Source organism: Argentina silus (assembly GCF_951799395.1).
Source record: "Argentina silus genome assembly, chromosome: 15".
Taxonomy (NCBI): domain Eukaryota; kingdom Metazoa; phylum Chordata; class Actinopteri; order Argentiniformes; family Argentinidae; genus Argentina; species Argentina silus.
This window is the reverse complement of record NC_139669.1, coordinates 11137786-11155340: the sequence shown is the minus strand read 5'-3', so window position 1 is coordinate 11155340 and position 17555 is coordinate 11137786. Positions and strand designations below refer to the sequence as shown.

General features: G+C 43.8%; 3 protein-coding genes across 3 annotated transcripts; all 3 read right to left on the bottom strand.

Moving 5' to 3' along the window:
- Nucleotides 1–1048: 1048 nt before the first annotated feature.
- Nucleotides 1049–6661, bottom strand: lcp2b (lymphocyte cytosolic protein 2b). The gene is made up of 15 exons (XM_083686774.1): nucleotides 6514–6661; nucleotides 5750–5812; nucleotides 5566–5612; nucleotides 5235–5297; nucleotides 5111–5139; nucleotides 4959–4999; nucleotides 4615–4807; nucleotides 4309–4415; nucleotides 3891–3963; nucleotides 3549–3650; nucleotides 3226–3319; nucleotides 2918–2999; nucleotides 2493–2567; nucleotides 1975–2124; nucleotides 1049–1687 (listed from the first exon to the last, which is right to left on the bottom strand). Exons 1-15 carry the CDS (start codon nucleotides 6589–6591, stop codon nucleotides 1562–1564), a joined length of 1323 nt encoding a protein of 440 aa, XP_083542900.1. The 5' UTR covers nucleotides 6592–6661; the 3' UTR covers nucleotides 1049–1561.
- A 3598-nt stretch (nucleotides 6662–10259) lies between these two features.
- Nucleotides 10260–12663, bottom strand: LOC310815721 (protein Wnt-8a-like; the record flags this gene model as incomplete). The annotated part of the gene is made up of 6 exons (XM_083685616.1): nucleotides 10260–10817; nucleotides 11061–11203; nucleotides 11340–11465; nucleotides 11636–11774; nucleotides 12154–12187; nucleotides 12638–12663. 6 exons carry the CDS (start codon nucleotides 12661–12663, stop codon nucleotides 10260–10262), a joined length of 1026 nt encoding a protein of 341 aa, XP_083541742.1.
- Nucleotides 12664–13195: 532 nt separating this feature from the next.
- Nucleotides 13196–17072, bottom strand: LOC310815720 (protein Wnt-8a-like; the record flags this gene model as incomplete). Its single annotated transcript, XM_083685615.1, has 7 exons — nucleotides 13196–13762; nucleotides 13961–14103; nucleotides 14209–14334; nucleotides 14581–14719; nucleotides 14970–15003; nucleotides 15101–15234; nucleotides 17052–17072. 7 exons carry the CDS (start codon nucleotides 17070–17072, stop codon nucleotides 13196–13198), a joined length of 1164 nt encoding a protein of 387 aa, XP_083541741.1.
- Nucleotides 17073–17555: the final 483 nt, after the last annotated feature.

Genomic DNA, 17555 nt, shown 5'->3' with positions numbered 1-17555 from the left:
CTAGGACCAAATGATCCTACTGCGTCCATTGATCTAGATCACATTCTGAGAGGGCTGGACTCCATATCTGAGTGTATGGACAAATTGGCATGTATGTCTGCCTCTGCTTTACTTCTCCTCTACAACATATCTTAAAAGGATCCAGTTATGCCTTCAAAACTGCCCTGAAGCCTTCCAAGTTATAGATATGCAAATTGCATGATGTAACTGTTGGTGTCTGAAATGAAATCCCGCTGCTCGCATCGGAAAAAAATTATTTCGATCCAACAACTGCTGTGCACTTCAACGGTGTATATAGCCCCCGAAAGTATGACGTGACGTTACGATGGCTGTTGGATTAGCTTCCTGCTGATGTGTAGATAGGGAGGAACCGTAGCAGGATAATACACATGCTGGGTTGCTTATCAGATGATTTGAGGTAAGATGTAAAGTTGTAGCTTCACCTCTGCCAAAGGGGACGGTTAGTGGGCAGACAAGTGATCAGCACGACAACAGATAGACAGTAATCCTTCCCACTGTGCTGTCAGCTCAGACGAGACAGATCAGAAAGCACTCACGTCTCAAAAGCCCCTCGGCCAGAGAAAACATTAGGGCTTTTATCATATTTGCCCATGGATGCAGAGAGAGAGAGAGAGAGTATGGCGGTTTTACTAAAATCTTTACAAAGAACCCTGGATAGATACTGCCTGTGGTGCAATGTTCACCATGACAGCTGTTTGAAACATAGATGAACAAAGAAGATTAGCTGATAGTCATGTAAACCATGGCCTACTCTATTCTAGGTTTAACACAAGGTCACTGGCAATTCTGAAAGAAGAAAACATGTCATCAGAAGACTAAGGACTGGGGTTGGAACAATGACAAATGAGTACAGTATGCATTCATTATGCATGTGTCCTAATTATGCCCTCACGCTGTAGATTTCCTCCTTTTACAAGCTTCCTACAAATTAGAGCTGGTGTTGATTATACATCTGTATATTCGGATCCAAATGGACCAGTAGACTTATCACTTCTCTTGATTGTCTATGTTGTGCCTGCAGTGCGGACCCAGCTGAGACACTGTGACCTTATCGTGTGCTTCACCCACCCCGACAAGATGGCATCTTTGAATAGAGCAGATGAGGCAGGCACCTGGCCCAGGGCTGGATGTGAGCTCATGGAGTGAGGAAGAGGAGGAGGACGATGAGGAGAGGAGGGTGGGTGGTTAAGAGACATGGGACAAGGATACGATTGGATATCATCAGGAGAGAAAGGCTGTATATTCACACTTGCAATATACAGTTATACAGTTTTCTCTGTTTAATTACTGAAATGCAACAAGGGTGGTCTTGTTATTTAATTTTATGTATCGAGAACTTACGAACTTTCGAAAACATTATACAGCATCAGCATGAGACTACACAATTAAATGTCCTTGTAAGAAACCTGTTTCTCCTATTATCTTTATATTATGTCAGTTATCTCTCTTTGACAACCTCTCCACCATCAACACACACACACACACACACACACACACACTCTCTCTCTCTCTCTCTCTCTCTGCCTTATACTGGTGTTGGTCAATGTCCTGCTGGGTGCAGCAGAAAGCACTGACTCTGTGCTCCTGAGCCTCGGTCCATGGTATTGATGAGCAGCAGTGGAGTCTGTGTGTGGTGGTTTATCATCTCAGTCACCCCAGGGAATCTCTACAGCAGAGCAGCACACAGAGAGCACCATTAGTCACTCTATGATGCGTCATGGCTCAAGTCAACACAACAAGTGGGTGGGCGTTATCTGCACACCACGAAAACGCAGCGCACATAGTGAAGTCTGTTCTTCAGCATCAATCCGACGACAAGTTGCTTTGAATAACAGTGTGTTCTAATCATGACTATAGTGTTGTCATCAATACAATTCAGAGCCTCCACACTTAGAAAGAGGTTTGATTTGGCATAACAAGATAGTTATGGTTGTAATAGTCATAGTGTATTACCTCACTGCCCATCAGGCCTGTACCCAAGGAGTATGTGTTGCCTTGGTGACGGATCTGAACGTTGTAGACCTTGCCATGGTTCAGTACCATGAGGGTGTAGGGCTGGTCAGATAAGCCCTTGGAACTGTCCCTGACCAGAAACGCCCCTTCCTGACACACACACACACACACACACACACACACACGCTAACTACATTTGCAAGACTGATTGAAATGCTGAAACATCCATAATCACTACAGTAACAGACCTACACTGATACAGAGCCACCCACTCACTGCAAGGGTATCCGGCTGCTCCATATGTGTACACTAGAGTAGCATCATGCTTTGCTGTATGGATATAGGTTGTATTATATATTATGTATTGTATGTATACGTTTATATCAATTCAGTTGTCCAAAAACTGTAGAACATGATCCCCATGGTCTTATGATTTGTCACTGTGTGTGCTTTTGTTTGTTTGTTTGTCCCTCTGTGTATGTGTCATCAGGTGACTGAGTTGGTGAGTGAACCCTGACCTTGTTAATCTGTCTGAGAGAGGCTTCGGCCTGGCCTCTAGTCATCTGTCCTCCGTACCACCTGGGGTCCATGCCCTGGGAACACCAAGAGAGCAACACGACATGCCGGTGACAGTTAACACTCTTCATATTCATTGTTATATTGCTGTGATTGTTATGTTACTACGAATAAACATTGGTCGTAAACAGCAGGTTTGATGGAAAACACAATAACTCTGATACAGACGTTGTTTGATTTAGCTTTCAAATTGGGAAAGAAAACAAGATGATCTACTCCCCAACTGTATTTGTATGTTTTACAACAGCGCCATCTTGTGACCATCAATTCACATGACCATTCACCTGAGGAGGTTTTGCCCTCATGCTTGTAGATGTTTAAAACAGTTTTGTACCTCAGAAAAAATTAACTGTAATATGACTCTCACCTTTCCTGCTCCTGGCTGTGAGTTGGGGATTGTTGCAGGTAGGGGACGGGAAGGTGGAGCAGGAGCTCTGCTTTTAATAGGTCTGTGGGAGGGGAGAGGAAGATAAAATGGCATGTTTAGAGAGGATTTGTCTCTTTTCTTTCAATAATAATAATAACAACACAGGATTTATCTTAACCCTGGCCCGTATCTCAGTAGTCTTAAGTGACTTCCTCTCGATATGTCCTCTCTCTGGAGGGAAGGTGAGGACAACCTTGAAGGCGTTGAGATGCACCCAAAGAATGGGGTTATCGTGATGACAAGATTACCTGTTAGAGTGATCTTGTGGTTTTAAAGGCTTTGGCTGGGGGGGTTGGCCGATGGGAGGTCGGGGAGAGCTGTTGTGGATGGGGCTGCCCTCTCCTGGACATGATGGGTAGTTACAACACAGAGGATTCATTCAAAAGAGAGACAGATAGTAACCATTCGATACATTTATTTGACAATCTACTCAAGCTACAGTGATTCTCTGGGTGCCGGTCTGTTCTGATCAACTTGTCTTGACACGACAAATAGACAGCTGTTGAATGCAGAAACAGTTGCGCAGACAGCACCCAGATCTACTCAATATAATAACATTTGATTGATTTACTTGTAGGCCTTATTTTGATACTCTGGTGGTCTCTGTTGGGGAGGGCAGGCTGCCCAGGCTTCCTGTTTCTTTCAATCTGGGGGATAGGATAACCAGAGGGGGCTGTAGGAAAAAAGAAGAAGATAATACCAGTTCAAACCATCAGTTCCTTCAACATTTTCTTTCAGTATCCCCATTGAATTGCAGAGCATGTGTACAAGACTGTGCATTCAACCGTGCTAAATACAGTATGTTGCCTTTTGCAAGTCAACCACATGTCGCTAAAGCAGAAATACACTGGCCCAAGACTTAATTTTAGAGGCTAGCGGGCGTGTGTGGGTGTGAGTCATAGGTCAGACGTACGCAGCTTGCAGCCTGCAGCTTTGAAGGGCCTCTGTGGGGAGCGGTCCAGTCTTGGAAGGGGAGGTTTGGCCAGCTGCAAGGACAGTTGAAGATTGAGAGCGAGAATTAAGTTTAATAAATACTATTGGTATTTATTAAGGTATTCTAAGGTAAAGAAAACTAAATTGCTGCTAATAATTGCACTCTGACCCTAAACTGCACTGTGACTTCTTATTTTTTATGCTCTTTCCTTTTTATTTATTTTATGTAAAGCACTTTGAATTGCCTCTGTGTATGAAATGTGCTATATAAATGAAATTGCCTTGCCTATTGATCACAGTAGAGGAGAAGAGGATGAGGGTAAAGCTAATGGTATGATTCTAATGATGAGAGAGAGAGGAGAGAGAGAGTTGTCGTACTGTATGATGGAGACACTCACACTGTTGCAGTTGGAGGCTGGTACCTGAGGTACCTGACCTGGCCTCTGTCGAGGCTTGGGAGTCCTCTCAGGGGGAACGTTTACTGAAGGACCTCCACGAACAGGATCTGCGCGCGCGCGCACACACACACACACACACACACACACACACACACACACACAGTATGAAAGACACATACTAGATCTTAGGAATGCCACAGAGAGATACATACTACATTAAAGGAGAACCTAGAAGCCCAACACACAGGACTAGCAATACATGTTCTTTCCCCATGAGAAGTGATTAATGGATGATCATTCCAGTACCTATATAGTCATCGTTCCCTAGGGGTTTGGTCCTTAGGCTGAGCTGGCGGGAGATGTCCTCTGTATCTAAGGAGGGAGGGGCCTCGTAGTCGCCATCGCTGCTTCCGTCTACCTCTCCATGCTCAGACATGGCACACACATAGCTGTCCTCATCCTCATCTATGTCCTCGTAGTCTGGCCCGTCACTGTCCTCCTGACCACAGGGACACACAGGACGAGAGATTGGTGACCTCAGAGGACAGAGGACAAGGCAAGACAGACAGATCTTGTTGTTGTTGTTGTGGTCGTTGTCGTTGTTGTTGTGTTGTTGTTTTTATAAAGGCTAAATTAGATGATGGACTTACAAACTTCTCTGAATCCTGGGCTTCGTCCTCCTGTACAAAATCTACCGGGGAATGAATCAAACGTAGTGAAAAGATGACAGAAATGTTCCCCTGAGGGGTAATAGTGCGAAAAGGACAGCGGTGGTGGTACAGTATGATAGAGCGGTCTTTACCTTGTTGCTGATGCTTCGGCTCTTTCGACCTGTTGAAGACATAAGACAAAAGGAACATAACTGTATATCAACTATCACAGGAGCTAGATTCCCATCTTTACTGATGTGAAACATTGTTTCTCACCTCTGACCAAACCCCCTCTTCTCTTCACTCCTGTTGATCTCACAGCAAATCTTAGTGACGTAACTAGAAAGAAATAAGATGTTTGTTTGAGAAATCACCGGAAAGCAATCTAATTTCAGTCAAATACATTTTCCATAGTAACATACACAAACAACTATAAACACATGTACAGACAAGGACAAACACACATCTCCTCCCCCCCCCCCCCCCCCTTTCTCTCTCTCAAGTCTAACTGCTACTAATGCACTTATCAAACCACAAACTGTGGTTCACACATGGCTGGCTAAATATGAGCTGGTTTGAAATGAGAACGTTTCGATACCAAACTTACGGAATATGAATGCTGGGGAACTTCAGAAGATCGCTGTCTGTCATTTGCTAGAATAAAACAAAATGATAGAAGGCTTGTCAGCAATGAAAAGAAAAGGACCATCTATTGGTGCAGTATTAGAGAGAACCATGGAAGAGTTCTCACACACACACACACACACACACACATACACAAGCACACTTACCAGGAACCATGCTCCATTAATGCCGTTCTTCATCACTACTTTGTCACAGCCTGACAGCTTCAGCTGAGAATGTCAAAACATGTCAGAGATGTCACAAATGTTACACTCACACTTCTGATGCATGCAAATGAGCTGCTCTCACTTAAACTGTCCGCAAACACTCATATGTTGCATTCAGTCACTTATACTTAATAATAATAATACTGTGTTTTGAAGCTGTCCAATGTGAATGTGATGTATCTTTATCAAACAGATAAACAGATTGCAGGCTGATTGCAAACTATGTTCTATGATTCTGTCTTATCGTTTCAATTGCAAAATAAATGTTTATTTCCCTGGTTGTCTTATCTCCACAACAACATCTCTGAATGCCTGTTGTGTGAAGTTCCCAGAAATGGGACACCTCATTGGGTTTCATACAGATTACATCACTGCCAGCACACTGTTAATACTCCCAGCAATGTTGCCTCACAGGACAATGGTACACAAGTCCTTAACATAAAGAAGCCAACATTTCAGCATGTTCAGTGGTACAGCCTTATGCAAAATCATGTTTCTCCAACGGTTGGTCAGAACCTAGTGATGGGGTTGCAGTCCATCTCTTCTTGGGTGGTGACTACAGCCCGGGTTACGGCATGTTATTCGCCTGGCTGCAACATGGCAGGTCATGAGAACATTTCAAAGGATCTCTGTGAGTTTGTGATGCACACATGACATGTGAGCAGCTGAAGTATGGCTAACAGGAGCATCCAGACAGTACTCACCCTCATCATATAGTCAGCCAAGCTACGGGCAGTCCACCTCATCACCTCCGACTTGGTAGGAACACCGTGAAAACTCATTGTCTTCTTCTCTCGAAAGCTTTACAATCAGATTTCAGATCCACCAAATGTAGACAGAGGCAGCAGTATCCGTCCTTCTCTAACAGTGAACTGAGGCGATAATGTGGACTTCACTTTGTCACCCCCAGCCTTTCCTGTCAAAGACTGCCAAAAGAGGAAGTAGGTCTACTGCAGGTCACAGAGAACACAATATAGACATCAGAGCCAGTGAGCTTTACTGTGCAGCAAAGACCATTTGTAAACATACACTCACCAGCCACTTTATTATTTTCTCTTTTTCGGACCATTGTCTGTAAACCCTAGAGATGGTTGTGCGTGAAAATCCCAGTCGATCAGCAGTTTCTGAAATACTCAGACCAGCCCGTCTGGCACCAACAACCATGCCACGTTCAAAGTCACTTAAATCACCTTTCTTCCCCATTCTGATGCTCGGTTTGAACTTCAGCAGGTCGTCTTGACCATGTCTACATGCCTAAATGCGTTGTGTTGCTGCCATGTGATTGGCTGATTAGATATTTGCGTTACCGAGCAGTTGAACAGGTGTACCTAATGAAGTGGCCGGGGAGTGTAAGTGCTAATCACGTGTGTTTCAAATGCATCAAGACCTGTGGCTTTACCGGTGATAGCGCTTTGTCTACCATATGAGTATACCATAAGCCAATAAGCTGCTATTTTTATCAAGCTACTCTCTTCTATCTGCCCAGCAACAGTTTGGTTTGTGGTTTTGATCATGAATAGATTCCCTTATAAGGCCACATATTGTGTCATTCTGTCTCGCCTATTATGCCTCCACATGTTTGTGAATGGGCTGGCTACATTATGCCTGGGTTGTAAAAATGCTGTGTGTAGCTGTAACAGGTCTGAGTGTGTGAATGGTTTAAGTTAGCCCGACCTTGCTGACATGCCTCCTGTTATGCTGTTATGGCCTTGCCGGCCCACTGTTGAGACCCTGGTATCTCACACCCAGGTGAGAGAGGAGGAGAGGGGGGAGGAGGGTTGATCCATCACCCCCCCCAGACCCCCGGGCCTGTCTGGATGAATACAGGAGCAACCCAGGGGGTCCCCAACACTTAATAACTTCCCCCCAGTCTGAGAGACATTCCTCCATACAGATGACGCTGTTGCTGTGGAGGAGGTGCCAAAGCACAGCTCTGAATGAACTTATGTGGTTGTAAGTGGAAATACAGTATTGATTTGTGTTTGTTCCAGAAGTCATAGAATGTTTATTGATGTGGGGGTTCTTATTTAACACAATAACCATGGACTCATGTCCGTGACAGAGTTGTTTTTTTAGCACACACATCTCAATTTTAGGATTCTGTGCTAAAAATCTCACACAATTCAGGTACTTCTTGAGACATACACACATGGGTGAGCCAGAACAAGATATGTCAGAGCAAACCGTCCTTCAAGGGAACAGCCAGCCAGCATTCCTCCTCTCTCCTCATTTTTGTCATGCTAAAGCGGCCCTTACAGAGGAAATGGGCCTTTTGTAGGCCCAAGCAGACGGGACAAGAGATACGCTCACCTCACCACCAGAGGAGCAGCAGTGTGGGCCAGGTTGGGCCAATATGGACCCAGCGTAGAGCAGAGAGAGGGGGCGGACATCAGAAGGACACCACTGTGCTCTGTATTCATCAGCACACAGCAGGGCAGCAGGGGAAATACAGGGCCTCACCAGAGGCAAGCAGACCCTTGGAGGGGGGGGGGGGGGGTCTGTTTTGAAATGTAATAAACTGTTTTTTATTTAAACAATCTGCATTTTGGTGACTGGCAGATATACTCAAACTCTTCAACAGATTTGATATTGTTACGGTTTACAGAATAAGCACACACACACACACACACACACACACACACACACACACACACACACACACACACCAATGGTGTAACAATTCAAAAGCAATGGGTGAACAACAAAAGAACAGCGTTCCAGTGTGCTGGATAGCCCAAAGGGCTCATCAAGTCTCCTCTGTGTCCTAACATGCAGCAGATCAATCGAACTCCCAATGCTAGAGCAACGCAGAGATATGGGGAACAGATAACAATGGCAAAATGACAAAGATAAGACAACTTATCAACAACACAAAGTGAACCAAGTCATCGGCTAAGCGAATCAATATGCATTACAACATTATAACTCTTGACTGAACATGCTATACCTCACTGATTAACATGTCATCATTCCTTAATTGATGTGTTCTCAAACGGTGGAATTGGGTAGCCTCAATGGGGCACATTATGTAAGGGAAGTGAGGACAGTCAGTAAAGCATACTAGCAAGTCAGTCAGTCAGTCCCCCTCCTCCCATATCAGCAAGACCCCCTTCTCCCTGAGGCACGGACCAGACCCCCTGGTGGAGATTATATCCCTCCCATCACTCATTCAGCTCAGACACACTGGCAGATTTATGGCATATCCAACAGAGAGGAAAATTTTGGGGAATGTAGGGGGTCAGGGAGGGGTGGAAAGGGGGATGAATGATCTGCTGGAGAGAAGTGTATAGAGATATAGTGGAGTGATTATGATACCTTTCTTCATATCTCTTGGTTTTATAATGGTTTAGATCACTTCACCAGATGTGGTTGATGTCCAGATACCGCCACATGGCCATTTGACCTAGTGTGCAATTGTAGCTTCAGAAAAAGTTGAGTTTGAACCTGATGTGATAAAGTTTGTTAGGTCAACAATTAATTGGACAGCCAGCCAATTATGTATGCCTTTGAATAGCCAAGTAGGTTGTGATATCGAAACTACTACATTTCAGTTTCATGTAAATACTCAACATAAGTAAACTCGAACTGAAGGCAGTCTGTATTTGTGTTGGGTGTGTTTATTATATGCTGACGATCAGGCGGCAGTCGCGAAAAACGCCGAAGAAAATAAAAAAGGTTTTGGATTGCCTCATGAAAACCGCAGAAGAGCGTGGCATGTCGAACCTAATGAGATAAACGCTGACATACATTCTCTCTGATAGCTAGTTAGCCTATCTATACAATGTAGGCTCTCGTCTTTCATTTATTGTTATGCATTGTGCATTGACTTTCTCAAGTGTGACAAAGAACTGTGTCACAGCAGTGTCCCGGATTACCATGAAAAACACCCGTCAACACACCGGGAAGGATGCTTCCTTTCAGTTTCCTCAAAGCTTTGGTCTCCACCGAATACTTAAACATGCCATCAACTCCATATCCATTTCAAAGTGGGACTAAATCAACGTATAGGCTGCGCCCTGGCCTGTGTGTTAACTGCTACACGTTAATAATCCCCCTAGTGTATTCTCTGCTGCCATTTCACCATTTCTGATCCCTGTGTGATTTCACTTAGGCCGAGTTGTAATTCGCTAAGTAGTGAAATAATGACTATTTATGAGACAAAGGACTCAAGGTTCAGCTACAGATTTGGTCGCCAGTCCCCTAGTAACAAAGACAACGGTATAGGTAAGGTAGGCGTAACATACAAATAATCAGAAACCAAAATACAGTACTATTTTTATTACAAATGTCAAATGTGTCACAAATAGCTACATAAATATATAATTTAGGCTACATACAAAAGACAAACATAATAAAGAAAAAAAAGTGCAGGTACAAAAGGAATCTTCTGGACCAAGTAAACTCGCCCATACATTTGCTGTAGATAAATACTAATTGTGTCCCTTTTCTATCATTTGGGTCCGCGCTGCCTCCGTCTGTGATTGTGCCCATGACCGCCCTCTCTCTTGGCGCACACGTGTTTGACTATCACCTGAGAGCAGTTTTCACATTTTACCGTGCAGCACCAATGGAATTTACAGTTGCAGCTACTGACGATCTCCGTGCGTCTCTCCTCCACCCTCAGGCCGCACTCGTGGCACAGCCTGCGGCAGCTCCGTCTCTCCCACTGGTTCAGGCCATCCCCGTACTGCAGACACTCCCGGCCTTCAGTGCCATGCAGCCCCATGCTGACGTTCCTATTGCAGTAATCTGGAGAGTCCTCCAGGTAGATGAGCTCCGTCTGGGCGATGCTGCTGAACGCATCCGCGATAGCGCCTCTGTTGTCGGCGCTGTTCCCAGCCCTCATCCGCCTCTTGTCCATCTCCAGTTTCTGCGCCTGGTCGTGCTTGACCTTCAGGTAGCTGCCGATGTCACGGAAGTCGGATAGCTGCATCCAGCAGGTTTGGATGCTGCAGCTCTCAGACATACCATGGCACCTGCAGATACGCTTCATGGTTGACTTCACAGCCTGATCAAAACGAAAGAGGGAAATTAGCGAAGAGCCACATAACCAATGCATAATAATATGAATAACCAAAAGTTGCCTAATAACATCAAACAAGGATGCCAAGGCAATAAGGATGATTATTGAATGCATAATGGGCCTAACGTTAATAACTCAAGTGTAATAACATAAATAATCAATGCTTGAAAACATTAAAACTAATGAGTGATAACGTGCGCCATTCTATAGCCCAGAGCGCAAACGTACCAGTCGTCCGGCCTCGTTATTGTGAAGGTTGACCGCCGCGCGTGAGTCCTGGCCGGTCTCGAGAGCGTCTACATACTGTTTGGAGATCCTCTCCCCGAAGTCCACGTTGTCGCTGCAGCCACCCCACAACCACCCGCGGCCTCCTGTAGACATGCAACACCATGAACATGGGCAAACACCTCAGGGTGTACAACTCCGTCTGCATACATTAAGCCAAAAATGTTTCCAAAATAAGATTTGTCATGACATCATACATACAACAGCAATGTAGGCACTTACCCATTTTCCCGTTCCTCGAGCTGTCACAGCCGCAACTGTCTAAGTCACCTAGACTGCAGTTCCGAGTCAGAGTGTACATGACACCTGCTGCGCTGATCGCGTGTACAAAAGAGGTCTCTCTCGTGGCTATAGGGACAGATCGAACATTGCGCGTAAATATACATTCCGTTTTAGCCCACTTTTACGCAGTTGCTATCAATTACGCATTGGGCATCAATCAATTCCAAACATACATAGACATCGGACGTTTCAATTTGCTCAAATATGTCTAAATAGTAAGATTGGTTGGTACATACCACTTCGCAGTCCTTTTTGAGTTGACAGCTGGAGCGCGCTCTCTGGACAGTTCCACCTGTCCAAGGCGAACTGGTGTTTACACTCATGAATACCTCTCTGCGCGCCCACTTGAACGCTGCTGGCGTAGGTCAGATAGGCCTGGAGGAGAGACGACATGTTAACTTCACTTTCCTGATCTATTTCCAACAAAATACACTAATTTCACCAAACTACATGCTAGGTGAGATGCAGTACAGGTAAGGGACACACGGTGCAATCAGCAATTGCGCTAAAATTCCCAATGTGTACAAATGGCATGAGCGTATGAATAGGAATAGGCCTACCCATGCTTTCGATTTTGAATATAGGCTCATTTGCGTAATTGCGATGATGATGATACTAATACTAATAATACTAATAATAATTAGGGTAACAATTATGGTCTACATTCAATCGCGTTTTTCACATCACAATGCGAGCAAAGTTAGGCCTAGTTGAATAGTCATGCAAGCAAATTGGTTTGAATTGAATGTTTTACCTTGGGTCCTGTCATGAGAAAATTGTTCACAACCCTGAAAGAAGAAAGATAAGAGGAATTAGGGAGTCGCTTTGAGCGCAGATAAATAGCCGACCTATAAATGCAAATCCATTCAGTTACAAATGTGAAAAGTGAGGTCTTACCAAGCATGTCCATGAAGAGTTTTGTGGTGAATGAGTAGTGTCAGCAGCCAAAGGAATGAGTAGAAAACCATTGCTAGTATTTACACTTCCAATCCCAAGGGAGAGATGTGATGTGTGTGATGTCAATACAACTTTCTCTCTCCTCTAATTTAAGGGGTTGACTCAAGGGACAAATGGGACCCTTGTCCTTTGTCTCAAAGCTCCGAGGTCGCTGATTGGGCGATGAGTTGAGGAAACGCCTATGAGTACATCAAAGGATCCCACTACACGACAGTGTATTTTCTGCCCGGAGGCGACACGACACCATTGCTGAGATTAATGACTTAAGGGAGGGATTGTACCACGACACCGCACCAATAAACAACATAGTGGAATCAACGTGTTTAACTTCCAGCCATCAACGAATTCAGAGCATGATTCAAAATACGACATTTAATATATTTAAAATATGTAATATGTAATTACAAATACAAAAATATCGATGGACATTTCACATAAAGTTTGATAATACAATTTCAGACGAGTTATACACAATAAGACAACAAGATACTCTGTATGACAACCATCAAGAGACAAGTAAAAGTAAACGTGCATGAACAACTTGTGCTTATGAACAAAATAAATGTCACAACGTAACCAAAACCAAACAGGGATGTTACCATGTTATATAAAGTGCGTTAAAGAAGGAACAATTGTGAAAAATAGGTTGGCACTGATTAGGGAATACATATAATAAAAGGTCACAGGAGAATCATGTGTCAAATATGTGGGTTAAACAAGAGACATACACTTCCTGATCCAGGAATAAGGTTAAAAAACATTCATAGGTCTAAACTAAATATGCTTAAATAATAAAAATTAAAAATATACTCTTTACGCACAGCTAGCTAAGTGGGCAATCAGCTACGGTGCGCGCGGTGCTTTCGCTTTGTGCCGTTCTTCGGCTTTCGCCCTCTGTCCCTGCGCGCGCAGTAGTATTTGGTAACCACCTGCGTGCACCTTTCACACTTCACCGTGCAGCACCAGTGAAATTTACAGTTACAGCTGCTGACGATCTCCATGCGTCTCTCCTCAACCCTCAGGCCGCACTCGTGGCACAGCCTGCGGCAGCTCCGTCTCTCCCACTGGGAGAGGTTCTTTCCTCCCTGGAGACATTCCCGGCCCTCAGTCCCCTGCAGGCCCAGACTCTTGTTTTTGACGCAGTAGTCCGGGGAATCCTCCAGATAGATGAGCTCCGTCCGGGCGATGCTGCTGAATGTGTCCGCGATGGCGCCTCTGTTATCAGCGTTATTCCCAGCCCTCATCCGCCTCTTGTCCATTTCCAGTTTCTGCGCCTGGTCGTGTTTGACCTTCAGGTAGTTCCCCACGTCTCTGAAGTCGGGCAGTTGCATCCAGCAGGTTTGGACGCTGCAGCTCCCTGATACACCGTGGCACTTACAGGCCCTCTTCATGGTCGCCTTGATTGCCTGTAAAGTCAGATGATTGCATATGTCAGTTGGGAAATTCAATGGCATCTCAAAGTTTGACGCAACATTTCTCTTATTTAAATTGAATAGTTTTTGGCAAATTTGCTGTATGAAACCGTTTAATAAATTAAAATATCAACGCAATTGTATAATTATATCTAAAATGTATAAATGGACGTGACGATAGCTGTCACTCACCAGTCTGCCCGCCTCGTTGTTGTGCAGGTTCACAGCGGCTCGCGAGTCCTGGCCATTCTCCAGTGCGTCCACGAACTGTTTGGAGATCTTCTCCCCAAAGTCCACGTTATCGCTGCAGCCACCCCAGATCCACCCTTTACCACCTAGGGAATCATATGGCATGTTAAACACTTTGAAACGTTATATCTTATTGTAATTTAGCCATTTTGTTCTGTGCATTCAGTAGGTTACACTATCACACATCTCACCACTTTGTCCCATTTTTGAGTCGTCACAGCCGCAGTTATCGAAGTCTCCCATGCTACAGTTCTTGGTCAGGGTGTACATCACTCCCGCTGCACTAATGGCATGGACGAAAGACGTCTCTCTAGTGGCTGGAATTTGAAGAGATGATTTGTTAATTTTACTCTCAATAAAAAAAATCGCGGTCACACTGTATTTCTTATTGCTATAAATAAGTGAAGACCTAAATAACCTATTTATAAGAACGTGCGTGATTACAATGTGCGTAAAAGCCATTGTTATTTTATATTTGACATTATTATATTTCTCAAAGATAGGTAATCGATATTCGACCATGCATTTGGATATCACTATGAGAAAAATATGTGCATTCTCACCACTGCGCAGTCCGTTGTGAGTGGATAACTGGAGCGCGCTCTCGGGGCAGTTCCACCTGTCCCAAGCGAACTGATGTTTACATTCATGTATTCCACCCTGCGCACCAGCCTGCACGCTACTGGCATGGGTTAGATAAGCCTGGCGACACAGAGAGAGATAAGCCTTTATGTACAGGCCATAGACCTAAAGCAATACAACTAAAACAAATTGTTAGCCAGTTTGGCTTCCATGTTTGAGGTTATGTTTTCTCAATTCGTTGAATTCCAGTTCATGTTGTAAAACTGTATATATATCTCCATAAGAAACGTAACATCATCAGACAGAGTAGACTTCTCCTAACCAAGTCACTCAACCCAGAACCTCTGCAATGTGTATAAACGGCAATTACCTTTGGTCCAGTCATGAGGAAGTTATTCACCGACCTGCATGGAGAAAGCAAACAGAACACGTCATGGTCATATAAAACCTATTTTCCAATGTGGACAGTAAACATGCCACTGCAAAGAGATAGAACCCTACCAGGCAGTGGCGGTGAGCACATGACAGCACATGGATAGGATTAAGGATGTTAGGAGTTGGCACGGTCCCATGGCAGCTAACGCGTCCTCTGTGTCCCAAACGGAGGCCTCCTTCGAGTATCCAAGGCGTAAATACTGAGCAAGAGGCAGAGAGAGAGAGAGAGAGGAGGGCAACTGAACCTGTGGCTAGACGGTCAAGACATTTATACTGTCGTTCTCTTTGATTGACAGATTTGTTCTGTTGGTAACATTTCGCTGTGAAAACGCGAGGACGAGGTCACTGAGTGTCGTGTTCTATAGACGTATAGGAAATGTCTGTGCATAACTGCACTTCAAAGCGATGGCAGAGACACAATTAAATAGCCCCTCATTCAGCCCCTCATTCATTCCAGCCCCTCTCAGGAATTATTCATTATATACCTTTCCCACGGATAAAGTTGTTCACGCATCAATGCTATATTTTTTTGTTTATAGTTATTATATCATCATAATAATGAAACGTATCATTATTAGCCTGTTATTATTAGCCTATTATTATTCAAGTCTTGGGTCATGATTGCAACATCACCATTTTCGTGTGAATATGCAGCCATTTATGGATGTGTTGAGAGTGCATATAGGCTACACATCCCAAATAACATTAACTGTCATCTTGAGGTCTTTTACCTGAATATGGCCTACACTACTGAGCGATATGCTTCGAGAAATTATGACATTTGGAAATTGTAACATGCTTTTGGCTATTCTTGCGGAAATCTGTCTACCCCAGCTATATTATACCACGGTGAATAAAAATATAATCTTGATTTATATTTTAGGAGACCTTTTCTTGGGGATATAACATCGCACTCCTTGGGGGGTACATGTTGACTACAAAGCTATAAAGTAATTCAGTAGTGCACGATAAGAGTCATGTTAATACCACCTCACACATCGGCGGCATTGGCACTGTGGTGATAATAGGATCATAGATGATTCCCTCGGAAAGAACTTGGTGTGAAAATGGTCTAGAATTTGCAAGCAGGGAATATAAAACGTCCCTAAAACGTTGTAGGTTTATTTGGGTCACCTACTGAAATACGACACAATTATACTATAATACCTACTTATTTATTTATTTATTTATTAGCAGTGTTAGGTTTTTCAGCTTCAGTCAAGTTGACAGCTGTATATTTTTGACAGTCAGCCAATACGTTTTAGGGACTTTTTTTATTCGTTTAAAAATCGAGTAGTCTATGTCTTCATCATCTGCGAGTTTCTATTAGGCCAAGGCCATTATATTTTCAGCTGAGCTGATTTGATATGAGAAAGGTTAACTTGTAGTTATCGCTATTGATTAACATTAGATGAGTTTCAAATCAAATCGGGTATAGGAATCAAATCTCCTTGACATATTAAATCATTTATAAGCCACTCAAAATCCCCTAAAACAACATTTCACTCCACGGTGAGACAATACAGGAGTACTCAGGTTGAGCACCGCAGGACAATAGAGGGGCGCTCAGGTGAGGATAATCCGAACTAATTAGATATCGACCAAGTCAATTTTACACCGCGCCTGAAACCTATACTCCCAACAGGTACTCGAGAAATAATAAAGGGCGATTAAACGATCATCTTTTGATGCGTAAACTTCACTAATCTCTGGTTGAAGACACCTACGTTACATGTAGCCTAGGATTGGTTTTTAACGCGTTGCTGGTGTCTTTATAGGGTAATAACATTATAACAATAGTCCATCAAATTGGGCGTAATTTCACATGGACGCCATGAGCACATAAACATCGAAACTAGCCTATAGCTAATTGTTAGAGTAGCTTGTGTGAGTTGAACCAATCATTAACTATGTTAATCACTCGATATGATAAGTTAGCTCCCACAAGTATAACATATATTGATCACTGTGTAGGCTATTATCTAAAAGAGGGACGTCGCCTAGGCACAATGCTCACCTTTAGGCACAGGTATTCCATGTTGATTTCTCTATAAAAAAAATCTCGCGGCTGTTGCTGATTATCTCTTTCAGTGCAGATCGCACAGTCAAGCTTTGTATTGCAGACAGAACAGAATAATTAAATAAAAGATGACACTAGTAGTAGAACATCGTCCGCTATCTGACTTGCAAATGCAATACACTATCGTAGCCTACAGCCTATGTGGTATGTGTATTATTCTAAGTCATCATTTCCCCAAAGGTAAAGTTCAAAGCATTAGACATCTAAGCTGCATCGCATGTTTAAACCAACATTATGTAAAACATGTTTTAATTAAATTGTTCTAACAAGCGTTTCAGTCTCATTACACCGTCCATGGTGCGCTGATCGGTGATTTACTGCCGTGCAAGGCGAGATAAGTGGCCGGGGAGGTGACAATCTAGACAGGCTGGACAGGGGTGGCAGGACTGGCGACGCCAGCGACCCATGTGCGTCTGTCAGGCCGGTGACAGGGCTCAGAAG